Raw genomic sequence first — 14,525 nt, 5'->3', positions numbered from 1 at the left:
TTTGTTCAATGTGGGGTTTTGTTGGTGAGTTTTTGGTTGGGTCATTTTGCTTTGTTTGGTTTTGGGTCTTTTTGGGTTTTTTTTGCTAAGACAATGTAAAGAGAAGTACTACTTCACCAAAGGCAAGCATTCAGAGCGAGAAATTAAATGTACAACCTTCAAAAGAAATAATCTCAGAACAAAGAGAAAAACCAGCGTGCTAGGAATGACAAAGCTCTTTGTGGCTGAAGTATGATGGATAACAAAGGCTGGAAGGAAAGAAAAGACCAAAACAACTTCTCAGCACAGAGAAGAGCAATACCTGTGTATTCCAGATGTGTACACATGTTATCAAAGGAGCCACTGGCCAGGTACCTGCCATCAGGACTGAAAGCTACACTGTACACAGGTTCTTGATGTTTTGTCAGAGTATGAATACAAATTCCTCTGTCTACATCCCATAACCTAACAGTAGAATCAAAGGATGCACTGTCAAGGAAAAAACAGATTAATTACACCTCAATTCAACATAATTTTGTTGCTAATACAAACAGAATATGATAAAGTATCTTATGTGCTTCAAAACATTCTGTGAACTTACATTTACAGAAAACAAGGTAAAAATAATGTTTAACAAGCATTTAAAACCAGATGAAATAGTACCTTGCTAACATAAGATTGGCATTTGGATTATTTGTTCCTGGTCCTGTTGGACTCCATTTGATAGTATAAATTTCTTTGTTGTGTGCTTGTAGATCATGGACACAACTGTCTTGTTTCATACTCCAGATCTATGATAAAAAGAGAGGGGAAAAAACCAAATAATTCAGCACGATATTGTACTAAAATATGTTTTACATGGTTTCTTCAGTATCATTTGCAGGCTGACTGCTACCTTTTAGGCCACTCAAAACATTTTCTATGATTCCTAGGTTTCTAGAATAATTATGTCAAGGTTTATTTCAGAACCTTTCATTCTTTTGTGTTTTAAGTCCCCTAATGAGGTTAATGAGTAATAAAGGTGCTGCCTGTAGAAACCAAACTGCCTGAGTGCAGTGCAAACCGCTTGAAAGTGCAGGGATGAGAGCAGCTGCTGAAATGAGAAGAGCAATATGTAAATGTTCATGTCTGAGTGGATAAAATATCACAGTCCTATTTTAAATGAACTTCTTGCTACACAGACTGAGTAAAATAAAGGGATAGTAGAGAAATTTTCTGTTTTTCATGGAAATCCAGAGACACAAATACCACTATGGCATTTTCCTGACTTATTAGTATTTGCATTGCCAGATTTCAGTGTTCACAGAGGTCATTAGAGGACCTCCAACTCCTGTATGATCATGCTCAACAAACAAAAATAACTTTATTCTGTTAAGAGTTTACATTGCTTCTACAGAAAGGATTTGGGAAGACCTTTTCCTACATGTAAAATGTGATATGGCAGATAACCACATGAACACTATTTTTAATAATATCTGTCTCAGTAATGCTTTTAGTTCACTTTTTGTTAGAAAAAGCTACCAGGAGCATGTTTAAGCCCAACCTATAGTTAAGATGCAATTGAGGTGCATGTGTAAATAAATGGTGCTTTTCAGAACTGCTGCTTTGCTGAAGAGGAAATTGATTTTCAATGTGCAGACAGAATTGAAATTGTATTTCCAGTTTAATTGATGGGATCAAAATCTAGCTTCTCTTCCCAAAACTACCTTAGATGAAAGAGTCTGTATCACTGCCCTAGAGAACATCGAGTTGCAGACAGAAACCAACCAAGTAAATAAATCACTAGGTACCTTCCTTGTGCTTCCAAACCTGGTATTTATTCCTTCTGCCATTGAAAAGTAAGTGATCCACAAGTGATTAGTGATGTGTAGATTTATCCTCCAGCACTTGGGTTTGAGCTAACCCTGAACAGAACAGTAACATTCTTTGCAGCCTGGGCTCCATTCAAAACAGCCACCAAGAAGTTAATTGCCTGAATCCCACAAATGCTGACACATTCCCAGTTGTCACCTCTACTCACAGAGAGGCAGCAGCAAGAGCAGCTCGAGCTCCAGACTGGAATTCATTACCCTGGAGTTTCAGCTGTTTAAGTATTAAATACCTGCTTAAAATGGCTATTTTGACTCTATCCACTGCTAATGGAGAACAACTGATGCTCTCAGGGGTTTACTCATCACACTTGACTTCAGACACTTAACTTAGGAAAGGATAACTTGCTCTTCAGCAGTGCTAGACAGGGCTGACTGAGATGTCCTAGACATCCAGTTTTAGACTGGAGGCTTAATGTTTAAGTGTTTGTATTTAGATAAGGTGATTTCCCTTGCCAGAGCCTGACCATGTGCCAGCAGGAGGGATATGTGGCTACTCACTCAGCCATTCCCTGATTAAATAACAGTGAGCTGGATGGAATTAACTGTCCCAAAGGCCTACCAGCAGGACAGTGCTGTCAGTGTGAAAAATGTATCCTGAAACTCTACCAAGCACAGTGCTGGAAGTCCCAGTGAACATAATGGAAAACATCTGTACCATGGAAGCAGCACAGGGCTGCCAGGCATTACAGCCTCATTTCTGCTGGTGGCAGGTTTGTATGGATCTCCAGAGTGCCCTCAAGTCACATGTGTAAGCTGCAGTGTCCTCTGCACTCACAAGTTTGCCCCTGTTCTACAAGAAATCATGTAGCTGTGAATCACTTGGAGGACAAGTGTAGGTGTGTATTGAAAACTGCAGAATGACTCCTGATGAACTGGAAAAATCCAGGAGTGCACAACAGCCTCTGAAGAAACAACATGCCAAAGATTTTAACTAGAAAGAAGGGGAAAGAGAAGAAAAACCAGGAAAGGAGCAAGTCACCCATTCTTATATGTGCTACCTGACATGCATTCCAACTTTTCCTTTTAACCAAAAGCAACCATCAAGCGTGACAGCTTAATGATTAATGACCTGATTCTGTAAACAGCTAAAAGCACCTAATAAATCATGCTCCAAGTCTCAGGCTGGCAGCCTGTAACAAGTTCTCTGGACTAAAGCTTGGCCCTGATTAACAAGGATTTCTAGGATTGCCTAACCTTGTTATATGAAAAAAGAACAAATATTGGACAACACAGCAAGTACAGTGATACTGCCAGAATGTCCAGGCTAATGGAGTGCATTCCAGAGTCCTACAAAGACAAGGGCCAGCCCCAGAACTCCCATTACCTTTAGAGTCATGTCATCAGAGCAGGATGCCAGCAGATTACCAGTTGGATCCCATTTGATTGCATTTACTTCATTCTAAAAGTGAACAATGAGAGTAAGTTGGAGTTGGCCCTTCCATTACAAATGACAGCTTACAAAAGATAAAGCTGGATAGCAGTTATGAGCATTTGCATAATTTTAACACTAAATTTTTATTCATAGCTTTTCCTTCACTAACAACAGCTTTTTGCTATTCATTAATTACATTTCCCAAGCATTCTTGTACACCACCTGGTAAAGTCTTGAAGCTACCATGCTTCCTTTAAAGCTCACCCTTGCCTCCAGGCACTGGTAAAACAAGCTGCCCATGAGGCTGAGATTTGTTCTGATCATCACAGAGATTGTGATTACCATGAGATATTAACCACAACTACCTGCGTGTGCATCTACTGCCTGCAGCCAATGACCAACCATTACACAATGGCTGGGAACTGCTAAGTTTACTGAGCCCCCAGTCTCTCACTAATAAAAATATCACAGAGCAACCCCCTTTTTGCAGCACTTACTGTGTGACCCTGGAAGGTTTTGATGGGCCTGTCTTGTCCTAGTTTACAAACGTGAATACACATGTCTGTACTGCAAGAGGCAAATGTGTTGTTACTCTGCCAATCAACGTCTAATGCTGGTGCTGAAAGAAAACAAAAAGATACTTAATGCAATCTGGAGGAATTTGATGTGCAAATTTAGCATCACCTTGGAACAAAAGCCAACAGGAAGCAATCATTAATTTTACAGCAGTTCTGAAGATAAACACTATAAGCAGCAAGAAATGCAGCTTAAACAAAATGGAACAAATTTAATATAAGTCATCATAATATGGAACATATTTGAAATCAAAGTTATACAGAAGACAGTGCAGCAGGACATCAAGCTGTAGTTAAGTCATCTATAAACAAATCTCAGGAGCCAGCACAAGGAGCAGGTTTCCACAACTTCACACATCATCACACATTAGCTCATCTCCACCAGCAGCTCCTGCTCGTTCTCAGGGATGGCAGCCAGGGAAAGGGAAGGATTTATTTCCTTTCTTAATTCCAGCATTGTAAGGTGTGGTAACTTGAAGCTTAATAATGGGCAACATGTTCCATTTGATCAAGCCAGCTATTTATGGCAGCCAGCACAGAGAGAACTGCTTGGAGCACACGCTGAGTTGATGCTTTTGACTGCTGTCATGTCACTGGAAATGTGGCACGAGCGGAATAAAGAGTGGGAACAGGACACATTTCTTAAAAGCCCTTCAATGACACATCTGTCATCCTCTCCATCCTGTTTTCCAGCTGATCCTGGCAGGATTTCTCAGCATGCAGCCCACAAAGCAATTTGTCTGACCTCCTGCACTCCCAGCCCAGCTGGCCAGTGAACAGCTGGAACAGTGGGATATGGGGTGGGATCACTGCAGCAGTACGATGACAAATACAGTCCTCAGGTGACAAACACTAATCCATTGTGGCTGACCCACATGATTTGTCTGCCAACATACTACAGAAAGTTAGGAATACTTGGATTATTTATGTCTCATGACTTTTGTGGAACTGCAATAAAACTGAGTTATAAAATCAGAACTAATCTAACTTTGTTTAAATTATTGGACTCAGTAACCAAAGACTACCTGTAAGATTTTGAAATTATATAAATAATCACCATGAACACCAGATTTTAAAATTTATTTTAAAAAATAACACCTTTTTGTCTTTTCAGATGACAAATCTGAATGATGAAATCAAGACTTACCAGAATGAAAAGGAAACTGCTGCTTGGCTTCGCCAGTGTGGGCATCCCAAATAATTGTGGTCTGTGTTAAACAGATAAATAAACAATAAACAAACTTGTACAAATTGCTAATTTCCCCACAACAACCACCACTCACAAATACAAGAATACCTACCCTGCTCACCATCACCCAAACCTGCTCTTGATTATACATTTCTAGAGCTTGATCCAGTACTAAAAGAAATAGTAGTAGATGTACAGAAAATGATAGAAAATTTAAGATTGCATTAGAAAGGTGTTTAGCCACAAAATTTTGGGGTCCAGAGGGAAAAAGGAATTTGTGAGCTTCTAAACAGTTTTATCCCCTTAGTCCTATTTATATTCTTGTAATCCATTCCACACACCTATTTTAATTTCAAATACTTGTACATTCAAATTGTAGTATCAGCTACTCACTTGTTCCTAAGGAGATGTTATTAACAATTAGTCACATAAATTTAAGGGTGTAATTTTGTTCTATGTTGTTCTCTGCCAATACTTTCATAACTTTCTGGTTAAAGAAATCCTACATGACAAAATTAGTATCTTATCATCAGTGTATTATATGCCAAAATCCCTGCCCTATCTCAATGATTAATGAAAATTCTGACACTAAATTCAATGGAAGCATGAACTGACCACACAAATTAATTATGGAAAAGGAGCCTAAGTTTGGGTCATTCTCTCTGCTAAAGGAGAATATTTTTCAAAGCATAATCTCAGTTTGTGAAGTTTTTATTGACTGAAATGAGGTTTCTATTTTTTTCCTTAATTATTTTCCTGCAAATGAAAGCTGTACCTCCACAAATATTTAAAAGCTGGCATAACCATCACAGATGCCAAAAGAGTAAACACATCCTTTTCCATGCTTTGAGACATGAAATTTTCCTTCCTTTGCGCCAGCATAAGCATTTATAAAGCTGGCTAATAAAGCCAACCAACTAATGCATGCAAGAAAAAAAAAAAGAAAAAAAAGGGAGCAAATTTACTACTTTACTGTGACACTGCCAGTTTTTAAGTGGTTGTACTGAGGTTGCAGTTTGCCACTCTCACTAGGAGAAAACCTGTGCTGACTTCTGCACCTTGAATCAGTTATAGAGGAAAAAAATCAACTCTCCTTACTCTTGTAATAGTCTATTTGATTCTCTGAATTTACTTTAAGTACATTTCCCATCACTCTGTGCCCTTCCTACATTCATACATAAAAACCTCTCACACTAACAGCAGCTCTGAACTGAAAGACCTTGTAAACCTGAATTTGTTTAGAGATGTGAAATAAAACAGTCAAACAATGAGCTCCATGGAATTACACACCTGGCACCTCCCCAGTCACATACATCAACCTTCCTTATGTTCCAGCTCTAATCTCTATAATCACTCTCAGGTTTGACTGATATCCAACTCAGCCTGAACTCATCCCTCTATACAATTTTTTTTCCTGAGGCCTTGCATGAAGTGCTTCACTGAATTAGATGGTTTGGTTTAACAAAGTTTCATGTTTCTGGTTTCAATACACTTATTTTCCAACTCAGACTAACCTAAATGGGAAGAGATCCACAGACACCAAAATCTAGGAAATTAAAATATCTCAATGAACTACTATAAAACCCAAGGAAACACAGCTAAGCATAACAAGATCTTTGTAAGCACATTTTGACATCCCATGCCTTTAGTTTCATTTACTTACTTTGCATAGTTTTGTTATTTTGCTTACAGTTAATTATAACGGTGAAGGAAAGAATTTTAATTTTACCAAAGATTATCTCACCTTGTCCACTCCTGCACTTAAAATGAAGTTTCCTTTCTTGTTCCATTTTAACGCAAATATAGGACCTTTATGTTGCCCTAAGGTGCTGGCAAGATTACCTGAAAATTTATATTGATATGAATACATTAAAAATAAAAAACTATGCCGTGAGCCACAATATAGGAAAATATATTGTAAATTAAAAAGTATTTTGCTTACCATCTTTAGTCCATATCCTTGCAAAGCCATCATAAGACCCAGTTGCTAGAAGTGTACCTTCACTCTGCCAGCAAAAAGGTTATTTATTTATTTATTTATTTATTTATTTATTGTAATTGCTTAAAGAGCACAAAGAAAATTAGAGGTAGAATAGATCTGCACAGGATTTACGGTATTGATTTCATTGACTGCAACTTATTAGAAAGAAATTATGATAGAAGAAGTAACAACAGTGCTCAAGGTAGAAATATTTCAGGGGCTGCCACCGCTGCTGTCACTGACAATTTGAGCATGAGGAGGGGTGGGCAGGGTTTTCCTGGCAGCACCTGGAGGGCTCCCTGTGCACTTACGTTCCAGTCCAGCGATGTCACGTCCTTGTTGCTGGGCACGTCCTGCCCCCCTTCCCGGATGCAGTGCCGCAGCACCAGCTGCGTGGAGCCGCTCGTGCTGTTCTCACTGAGGTTCCAGATCCGCGCTGTCGAATCACCAGACCTGCAGAACACCCGGGGGGATGGAAATCCTGCTGCTTACCCATGGGCAATTCCAGTTATTTCATGTATGTATTAACATGTGTCACTATAATGACAGCCTGGAATATTTGCAATATACCATACACTAATAATATACAACATACTAATAACATACGATATTATAATACATGGTATGTTATAGATTATAGATTATATAGATTAGATTCTTGATTATATCATATATTATATCATATATATAGCAGGGATAGAAATCCTGCTGTTTACACATGGGTAATTCCACTTATTTCATGCATATGTTAACGCGTGTCACTATAATGACAGCCTGTAATATTATATAATATGCAATATACCATACACAAATAATATACAACATACTAATAATATATGATATTATAATATATGGTAAGTAAAATTATAGATAATATATTGTATACTTATATATTGCATAGTATATATTTATACTATATATTTATTGTATATTGTATTATTATGATATATGATACATGATATATAATATATGATATATAGTGGGGATGGAAGTCCTGCAAAACACCCAGTGAGGATAGAAATCCTGCTGTTTACACATGGGCAATTCCAGTTATTTCATGCATATGTTAACATGTGTCATTATAATGACAGCCTGTAATATTATATAATTTGCAATATACCATACACTAAGAATATATAATATACTAATAACGTACAGTATTATAATAGATTGTATGAAAAATAATAATTATATATTATATTTTATATATAGTTATGTAAAACACTGCATATAGTTTTTTATATATATTATATACATAGTATGCAATATACAACATATAATATAGACTGTATAATATAGAAAATATATAATGTGTTCGAAAATCTATGTATGATCTAATATATATTGATTTTATATCGTAATAATGATACATAATTACACCTATATATTTACATATTATAATTGTATGTTATATTATATTAATTATATATTAATGAATTATATATTAATTGATAATAATGATGATTATAATATAATACATAATAATGGATGATAAATAATAATAATAATTATTATCTATTCCATTTTAAAGCACTATTCTCTAAAGAACAAACACCGTGGCTGTTGGCGTTTGTTTGCTGAGCCTTGTGCCCTTCTGGCGGATTATTATTATTATTATTATTATTATTATTATTATTATTATTATTATTATTATTATTATTATTATTATTATTGTTATTATTATTATTATTGTTATTACTATTAATACTATTATTATTAATACTATTATTATTAATACTATTATTATTATTACTATTATTCTCCATGTAAAGGCACTATTTCCTAAACGGCACCATGGCATTGGACGTTTGGGGGGTTTTCCCTGCCCCAGCAGGGACAGCACACACAGCCCAGGTGGGCAGGGCACGTACCCTGAGGCCAGAAGGTCACTGACGGGGTTCCAGGCACAGATGAACACTTCGGATTCGTGGCCACGCAGCACCACTGCCTTGTTGGGAGGGATTTCCACATCTCCATCTACTTCCATCATATCCGTGTGATTATCTGCATTATGGGAAACAGCAGTTCACACAGGTGGATTTTAGCATTTCGGGACAATGGGACTCCTGTATGGTTCAGATTCTTCTGTGATGAGTGCAAGAATTCACAATTTATGTGATTCAAAAATTTGACAGAGCTGTCATGCTCTTTTATTTTTTCAGTTCCAATTAATGAAGCACTATAAACAGATGGGGAGTTTCGAAAATGTGAGAAAGCTCTTCGCCCCTGTAAACCTTCACATCCAAGTGGGTTTAATTTTGGAGCTTCAGAATTAGGGCAAAGTTAATTTTTTGCTGTGCTAAAAATAAATGCTGTTACAAGTACTCTGTTTTTTCAGGCCCAATACTGCATAGTACAATATGTTACCAGTCTAGCTTGTGCTGTAAGAATACATTTACAACACATTCATTTTCAAAAATCTCTCTTTTCACCAATTGCAGTCAAACAGGTTTTAAATCTACATCTCTGACACTCCATTTACAAAATGACTTTAATGAATATAATCACATTTGGTGATAGAGCAAATATAACCAAGCTTCTCAAACTTCATCAGCAATTACTGTGGAATGATGGCAGTGTAACTTTCTGCATGGGAGTGAGGTTGAAACCATATTGTTCTGTGGAACATACTGGGGGTAATTCAACTGACAAAACAGTTTTCTTGGCATCTACCATCAATCATTTTCTATTATTAAAAATAAATTTTCACAGTGAGTGCAAATGCAGAATGTAAGAAATGCTGCACAGTTCACCTGTTCCATATTTATTCACTGCAGTTAAAGAAATAATTTCACAGCTACTGCTTAATTTAGCATTAAGTGTTTCTGTCACTGTTTGTGCATGTGAGAAAATAGAAAAGGCTATTAAAACATGAATATTTTTTCAGAAAGAGCACCACATAAAGCATTGCTTCAGTCAGATTGATGCCAGTCTGAAGTGCTGTACAGCCAGCAGGGGTTGCTGGTAGATCACATTTAACAGGGCTGAGATCCCAGGTCTACCCTTCCTCTATCCAGTTCACAGTTACCAAGTAAATATTCCTTTGAGATTTTTAAATGAAAGCATCAAAGTAGAGACCTCATTTGCTTCAGCCAAAGAATGTATTTCTAGCTTTTTATCATATATACTAATGAAAAAGCCTAGTAAAATCAGGCAGTAAAACTTGTACATGGCTCAATATTAACATTAATACTCTCTCAAAAATGTCATTTCTTCAGGTGTTTTTACAGAAAGAACTGTGACTCCCACACTTAAACATACAATTCACACTTCCAGAAGAGTAGTTTCAAAATTACAGTTTAATGCCTGAGTCAAACTTTCCCATACTAAGCCTCACTGTAAGGTATGTTCCTTGACAAACAGGACTCATCTATTTCACCAATCACAGCTAAATTGGAATTCAAGAATAAAGCCAACCTGAGAGCATTTGCATCGAGCAATTTTGAATAGCAAATCACAAAAGCTGATATTAATAAAAGAGAAATGGACACAGAAACCCTGACCTCAACATCACTAGAAGGGCCGGGTACAGCTCTTGGATCCATGGGATTTACAGAACCTGTTGGAAGGAGTTTGCAGAGCTTCACAAGCAATACTCAGTTTTAATCAGACATGAACTGGCAGACTCTTCTCCTCATTCCTTATACAGGAATGTCTTGATTTTTTTTCCCTTTTTATGCAAAGCCCTGAGAAAAACCTTCAGGTGATGGAAAAGAAGCAGTACTGAAAGTGAGTCCAGTCAAGGGAATATTGTGAATTAATGAATGCAGCAGTTTGACTCCTGCAACCCCAGATATCAAAACTGGGGACAGCCAAATGTGAGACATGATCTGTTCAAGGATCACCCACGATGAAAGAATTCTCTGTAAGCTGAAGGGTTACTCCAAACTCTACATTTTTACCCCATTGTCTACAAGCTCATGCTATGATAAACAACTAGGAAATGCTAACCCAGCTTAAAGCCATTTCTGTCTCAACTTACTTGCTATAGTGTGTGCTCCATTCTCCTCTCCATTTGCAGTATTTTCTCCATTTTTTGCTGATCCTTGTTGGTTGGTGGCAGCTGCAGCTGCAGCAGCTGCTGCCTGCTGTTGTGCAAGTTTGTCTCTGTAGGCCTGCTGTCTTGTCTGTACCACATCAGGCATCACTGCATCTATCAGTGAGAGAGACTCTATCGGCCTACCATCAAACAAGGTACCATCCTAAATTACAGCACAGGGAGAAAAGAAAAAAAAATAACACCAAGTACAAATTAACATTAGGGGCAAAGATTCCAAGCAAAACTAAAGAAAATGTTTTGATTTAATAGAATAAAGCAGTTTATGTATGGTGCTGGAAGTGGTATCTCATCATTGTTGTGGTCAGGACTGGAATTTTAGTCTGAAGTTAAGTGACCACCATAAATATGCAAAAAAAGCCACTGCAGGCCTCTGGGAGAGCTTGTGGAATCAAAAGTTACTTGTTTCTAGTTTGCTGAACTGTCTGCTAAAGCAAAAAATTCTGTAAGCTATCTATGAATATGATTTCAAACATGAGTGGCTGCAGCAAAATCTAATGGTTTGTTTGAAGAGAGAGCTGCAAACATTGCAACTCAGGTCACTGACTTGTGAAGTTATAGTCTTATTAGACTAATACTTTCCATAAACATATTATCTGGGGAGTTGACTAGTTTTCTTCCTTTTTTTAAACAGTGCTGGCATGCTTTCAAACAACAAGGAAGAATTTTATCCTGAAATGGACAAGACCCAGTTAAAAATACCCTTATACATATGCTAGGGCTTTGTAAGGATCTATTTTTAGGGACTAGAAGGATTCCTTGCAATAAATATAGGGTCTTCTTCTATTCCTATCACTTGCTTTATTTTTCTGAGGCTTCCTAAGGGAAAGGATTTGCTTCACTAGGACTGTGAAAACCACACAAACAGCAGACATAAGGGAGACTGGAAAGTGAGCAGAATTAATGGGGGGGAAAAAAAAAGTTTCCTTCTCTAATGTAACTGACACACAGAAAGGCTTCTCACCTTCCAGGCACAAATGAGAATGGAAATTGAGGGAGAGTGTCTGCAGCATCAGGCAGGAAGATACATAGCTTTCTGTACTGCTGGAATAACCATTTAAACATCAAATTTAATAGATCCTGCTGAAGATGAATTAGCCAGCAGAGGCAAAAGGCAAACTGGCATATACCTTCAGCCTTCCTGCCACAAATTCAAACCCTCTCTCTCCTTGGAAACCTTGCCTTTGGGCTCACATTACTTCACTGTGATGACACAAGAGCCCAGACAAGAGCTGCACAGTGCTCTCCCTCCTCCCTAGTGCCTACAAAACCAAAACATGAAGAGATGACTGCTCTCAGTTATCATCCTGTCACACTTGTCTGGATGCAATACAACATTAGAGTAGGGTACAAACTCTACAGACAACGGACCTTTAAGCAATGAGCCAGAACACCATGCCTGGTGTTGTGTGGCTGCACTGGGCAGAACCCCCACCCAGTTATGTCACTCCACTCTGGTTCCACCACTGGAGTCATGGTGAACACCAGCAGTAAGGAATCTGAAGTAAAAGTAAATAAATAGGATACAAGAAAGTTAAGAAACAATACTAACATTCAGACTTACTGCAAGCAAGGACACAATGCTCCTGCAGGCAAAGCCTCCTTACCTCATTAATACTGACTTCTGCCTCTACATACTGCAGACCTTTCTGGATGATGGAAATCAAAGCAGCTGGTGGCACCAGAGCACCATTTATATTAGACTGGCTGATATGGCTCTCTATACCAAAGGTAAATGCTGAATGGGAAAACCCTAAAGACAAGGCAAAGACATCAGAATTGATTTACAGACAGACAATGCTACTTGTGTACCATGGTAGGACCTTCTGTTTAAAACCTCAGCAAATTATGCAAAATATAATGAATGCTACAGCATGCTCCTGAACTACCAAAACTTGTCAAAACACCTCAATTCCCTCATAGTTCAAGTGCACAACAAGAGAAAAGCAAAGTTCATATATAAACACAACAATTATTAATTATAGTATCAATGGCAAAACATTTGTGCACGAATCAATACAGAATATACAATTCACTACAGCATTTAAATGTGTTTATATATTCACAAACTACATGTAAGTATTGTATCATATGTAGTATTTAATAAAAATAACATATATCCAGGACACAAGACTCACTATTTGCACTCCCTGATTTGATACCCATGAAAGTGAAATGGATCTGTATGTGAACAGAATTCAGGTCATGGTACAGTGCTGCCATAATTGTATATGCTCTGGCATTTAGAGTTACATCAGCCCTGTGCACTGATTAAGAAGTGGCAAACATGTTATGGTGCAGCAATGGCAGCTGCTTGCTATTTAGTTGATCATACTGAAAAAGTGAATTTAAGCTAAAAAAAAAAAAGTTATAGATCAAATCAGTAAAAAAAAATTGACAGCTTAAATTAGTAAAAAACAAAAAAAAAAGCTTAAATTAGTTTTAAAAAGAGAATTTAAGCTGAAAAAATAGAGAAAAATTGTTGCTTCAGCAAAGTAACTTTATTGTCATGGCGTTTTTTCTTAAACCACTTTTTTTCCCCCTTTTTCCCTGTCAGGTAAGCAAGAAGCTGCCTTCAAACTTTCAAATGAAGATGAAGCAATTTTGTAAGTTTGGCTTCTATGACAAAAGCAATCTGCAAGTGGAATAAGAACGTGGAGTAGTTTTCAGTAAATTCAGGTGGAAAAATTAGGTTTTGCTTTCTTTTGACAAGCAGAAACTGTAAAAGTCTGCCATCCACCATTGCTTCTGGTGCTTCTCTGCCTCAGTTTGGGAAGTCCATGAGCACTGGACATATGTTGCATCAGTCAAATGCATTTTCAAGAAGCCTGAAGCCACCCATCAGTCATCACTAAACAAAAACTACAAATCAATAAACGTTGAAACGGCAAGGTAAGATATGAAATATATGTGTATATTTTCTTAAATACCTATTTGTACATACATTAAAGTTGATGTCTTACACTATTATCTTAAGACTGGAGTTTATTTTTGCTTTAATATGCAGACTTCTTTTATGTGTTGCTGAGATCATATTCCCTCCTGCCAGCTGACAATCATCACTTGTTCATTTACTGGGGCATGCCCTGACTTCCAGTCAAATATTCCCATTCTAAATGTAGGCTGTGTTAAGCAATCAATATCAGAGTTGTGAGTAGAAGATGATGTTGTCTCTTACAGAGCTTCACCAATAACCACCACCACCACAAAACTCCCTGCAGCCATATGGCTGCATCTAGAAACCCAAACATGCAACACAAACTCAAACTGCTGATCTGACTGGCTTGGGGAAATTTAAAAATAAGGGAGCACTGCTGCATTCTTGTGTTGTGCAGATACAGTCAGTGTGGAGGGATCTGACTTCTTTTCACATGTCTTTTTCTCCTAAGAAGCAGGAGATTCTGGCTACTCAAAAGGACAAAATCCTCCAAAAACAGGTCCTGAAGAGACTTTTGGGAACCCCCAAGAGTTATTCCTGTAAAAAATCTGTTCATATCTCTT

General features: G+C 37.4%; 1 protein-coding gene across 1 annotated transcript in view; it reads right to left on the bottom strand.

Moving 5' to 3' along the window:
* TBL1XR1 (TBL1X receptor 1) overlaps positions 1–14,525 on the bottom strand; it is a 105,344-nt gene that overhangs the window by 4,889 nt on the left and 85,930 nt on the right. Inside the window, 12 exon segments of the mRNA XM_033068996.2 lie at positions 302–322; positions 324–468; positions 643–770; positions 3,175–3,249; positions 3,720–3,841; positions 4,945–5,005; positions 6,731–6,828; positions 6,929–6,992; positions 7,279–7,420; positions 8,839–8,971; positions 10,950–11,169; positions 12,632–12,777. Coding sequence (XP_032924887.1) covers positions 302–322; positions 324–468; positions 643–770; positions 3,175–3,249; positions 3,720–3,841; positions 4,945–5,005; positions 6,731–6,828; positions 6,929–6,992; positions 7,279–7,420; positions 8,839–8,971; positions 10,950–11,169; positions 12,632–12,777 — 1,355 coding nt within the window.

This window comes from Catharus ustulatus, chromosome 10 (genome assembly GCF_009819885.2).
Source record: "Catharus ustulatus isolate bCatUst1 chromosome 10, bCatUst1.pri.v2, whole genome shotgun sequence".
Lineage (NCBI taxonomy): Eukaryota > Metazoa > Chordata > Aves > Passeriformes > Turdidae > Catharus > Catharus ustulatus.
This window is presented reverse-complemented; position numbering and strand designations above follow the sequence as displayed.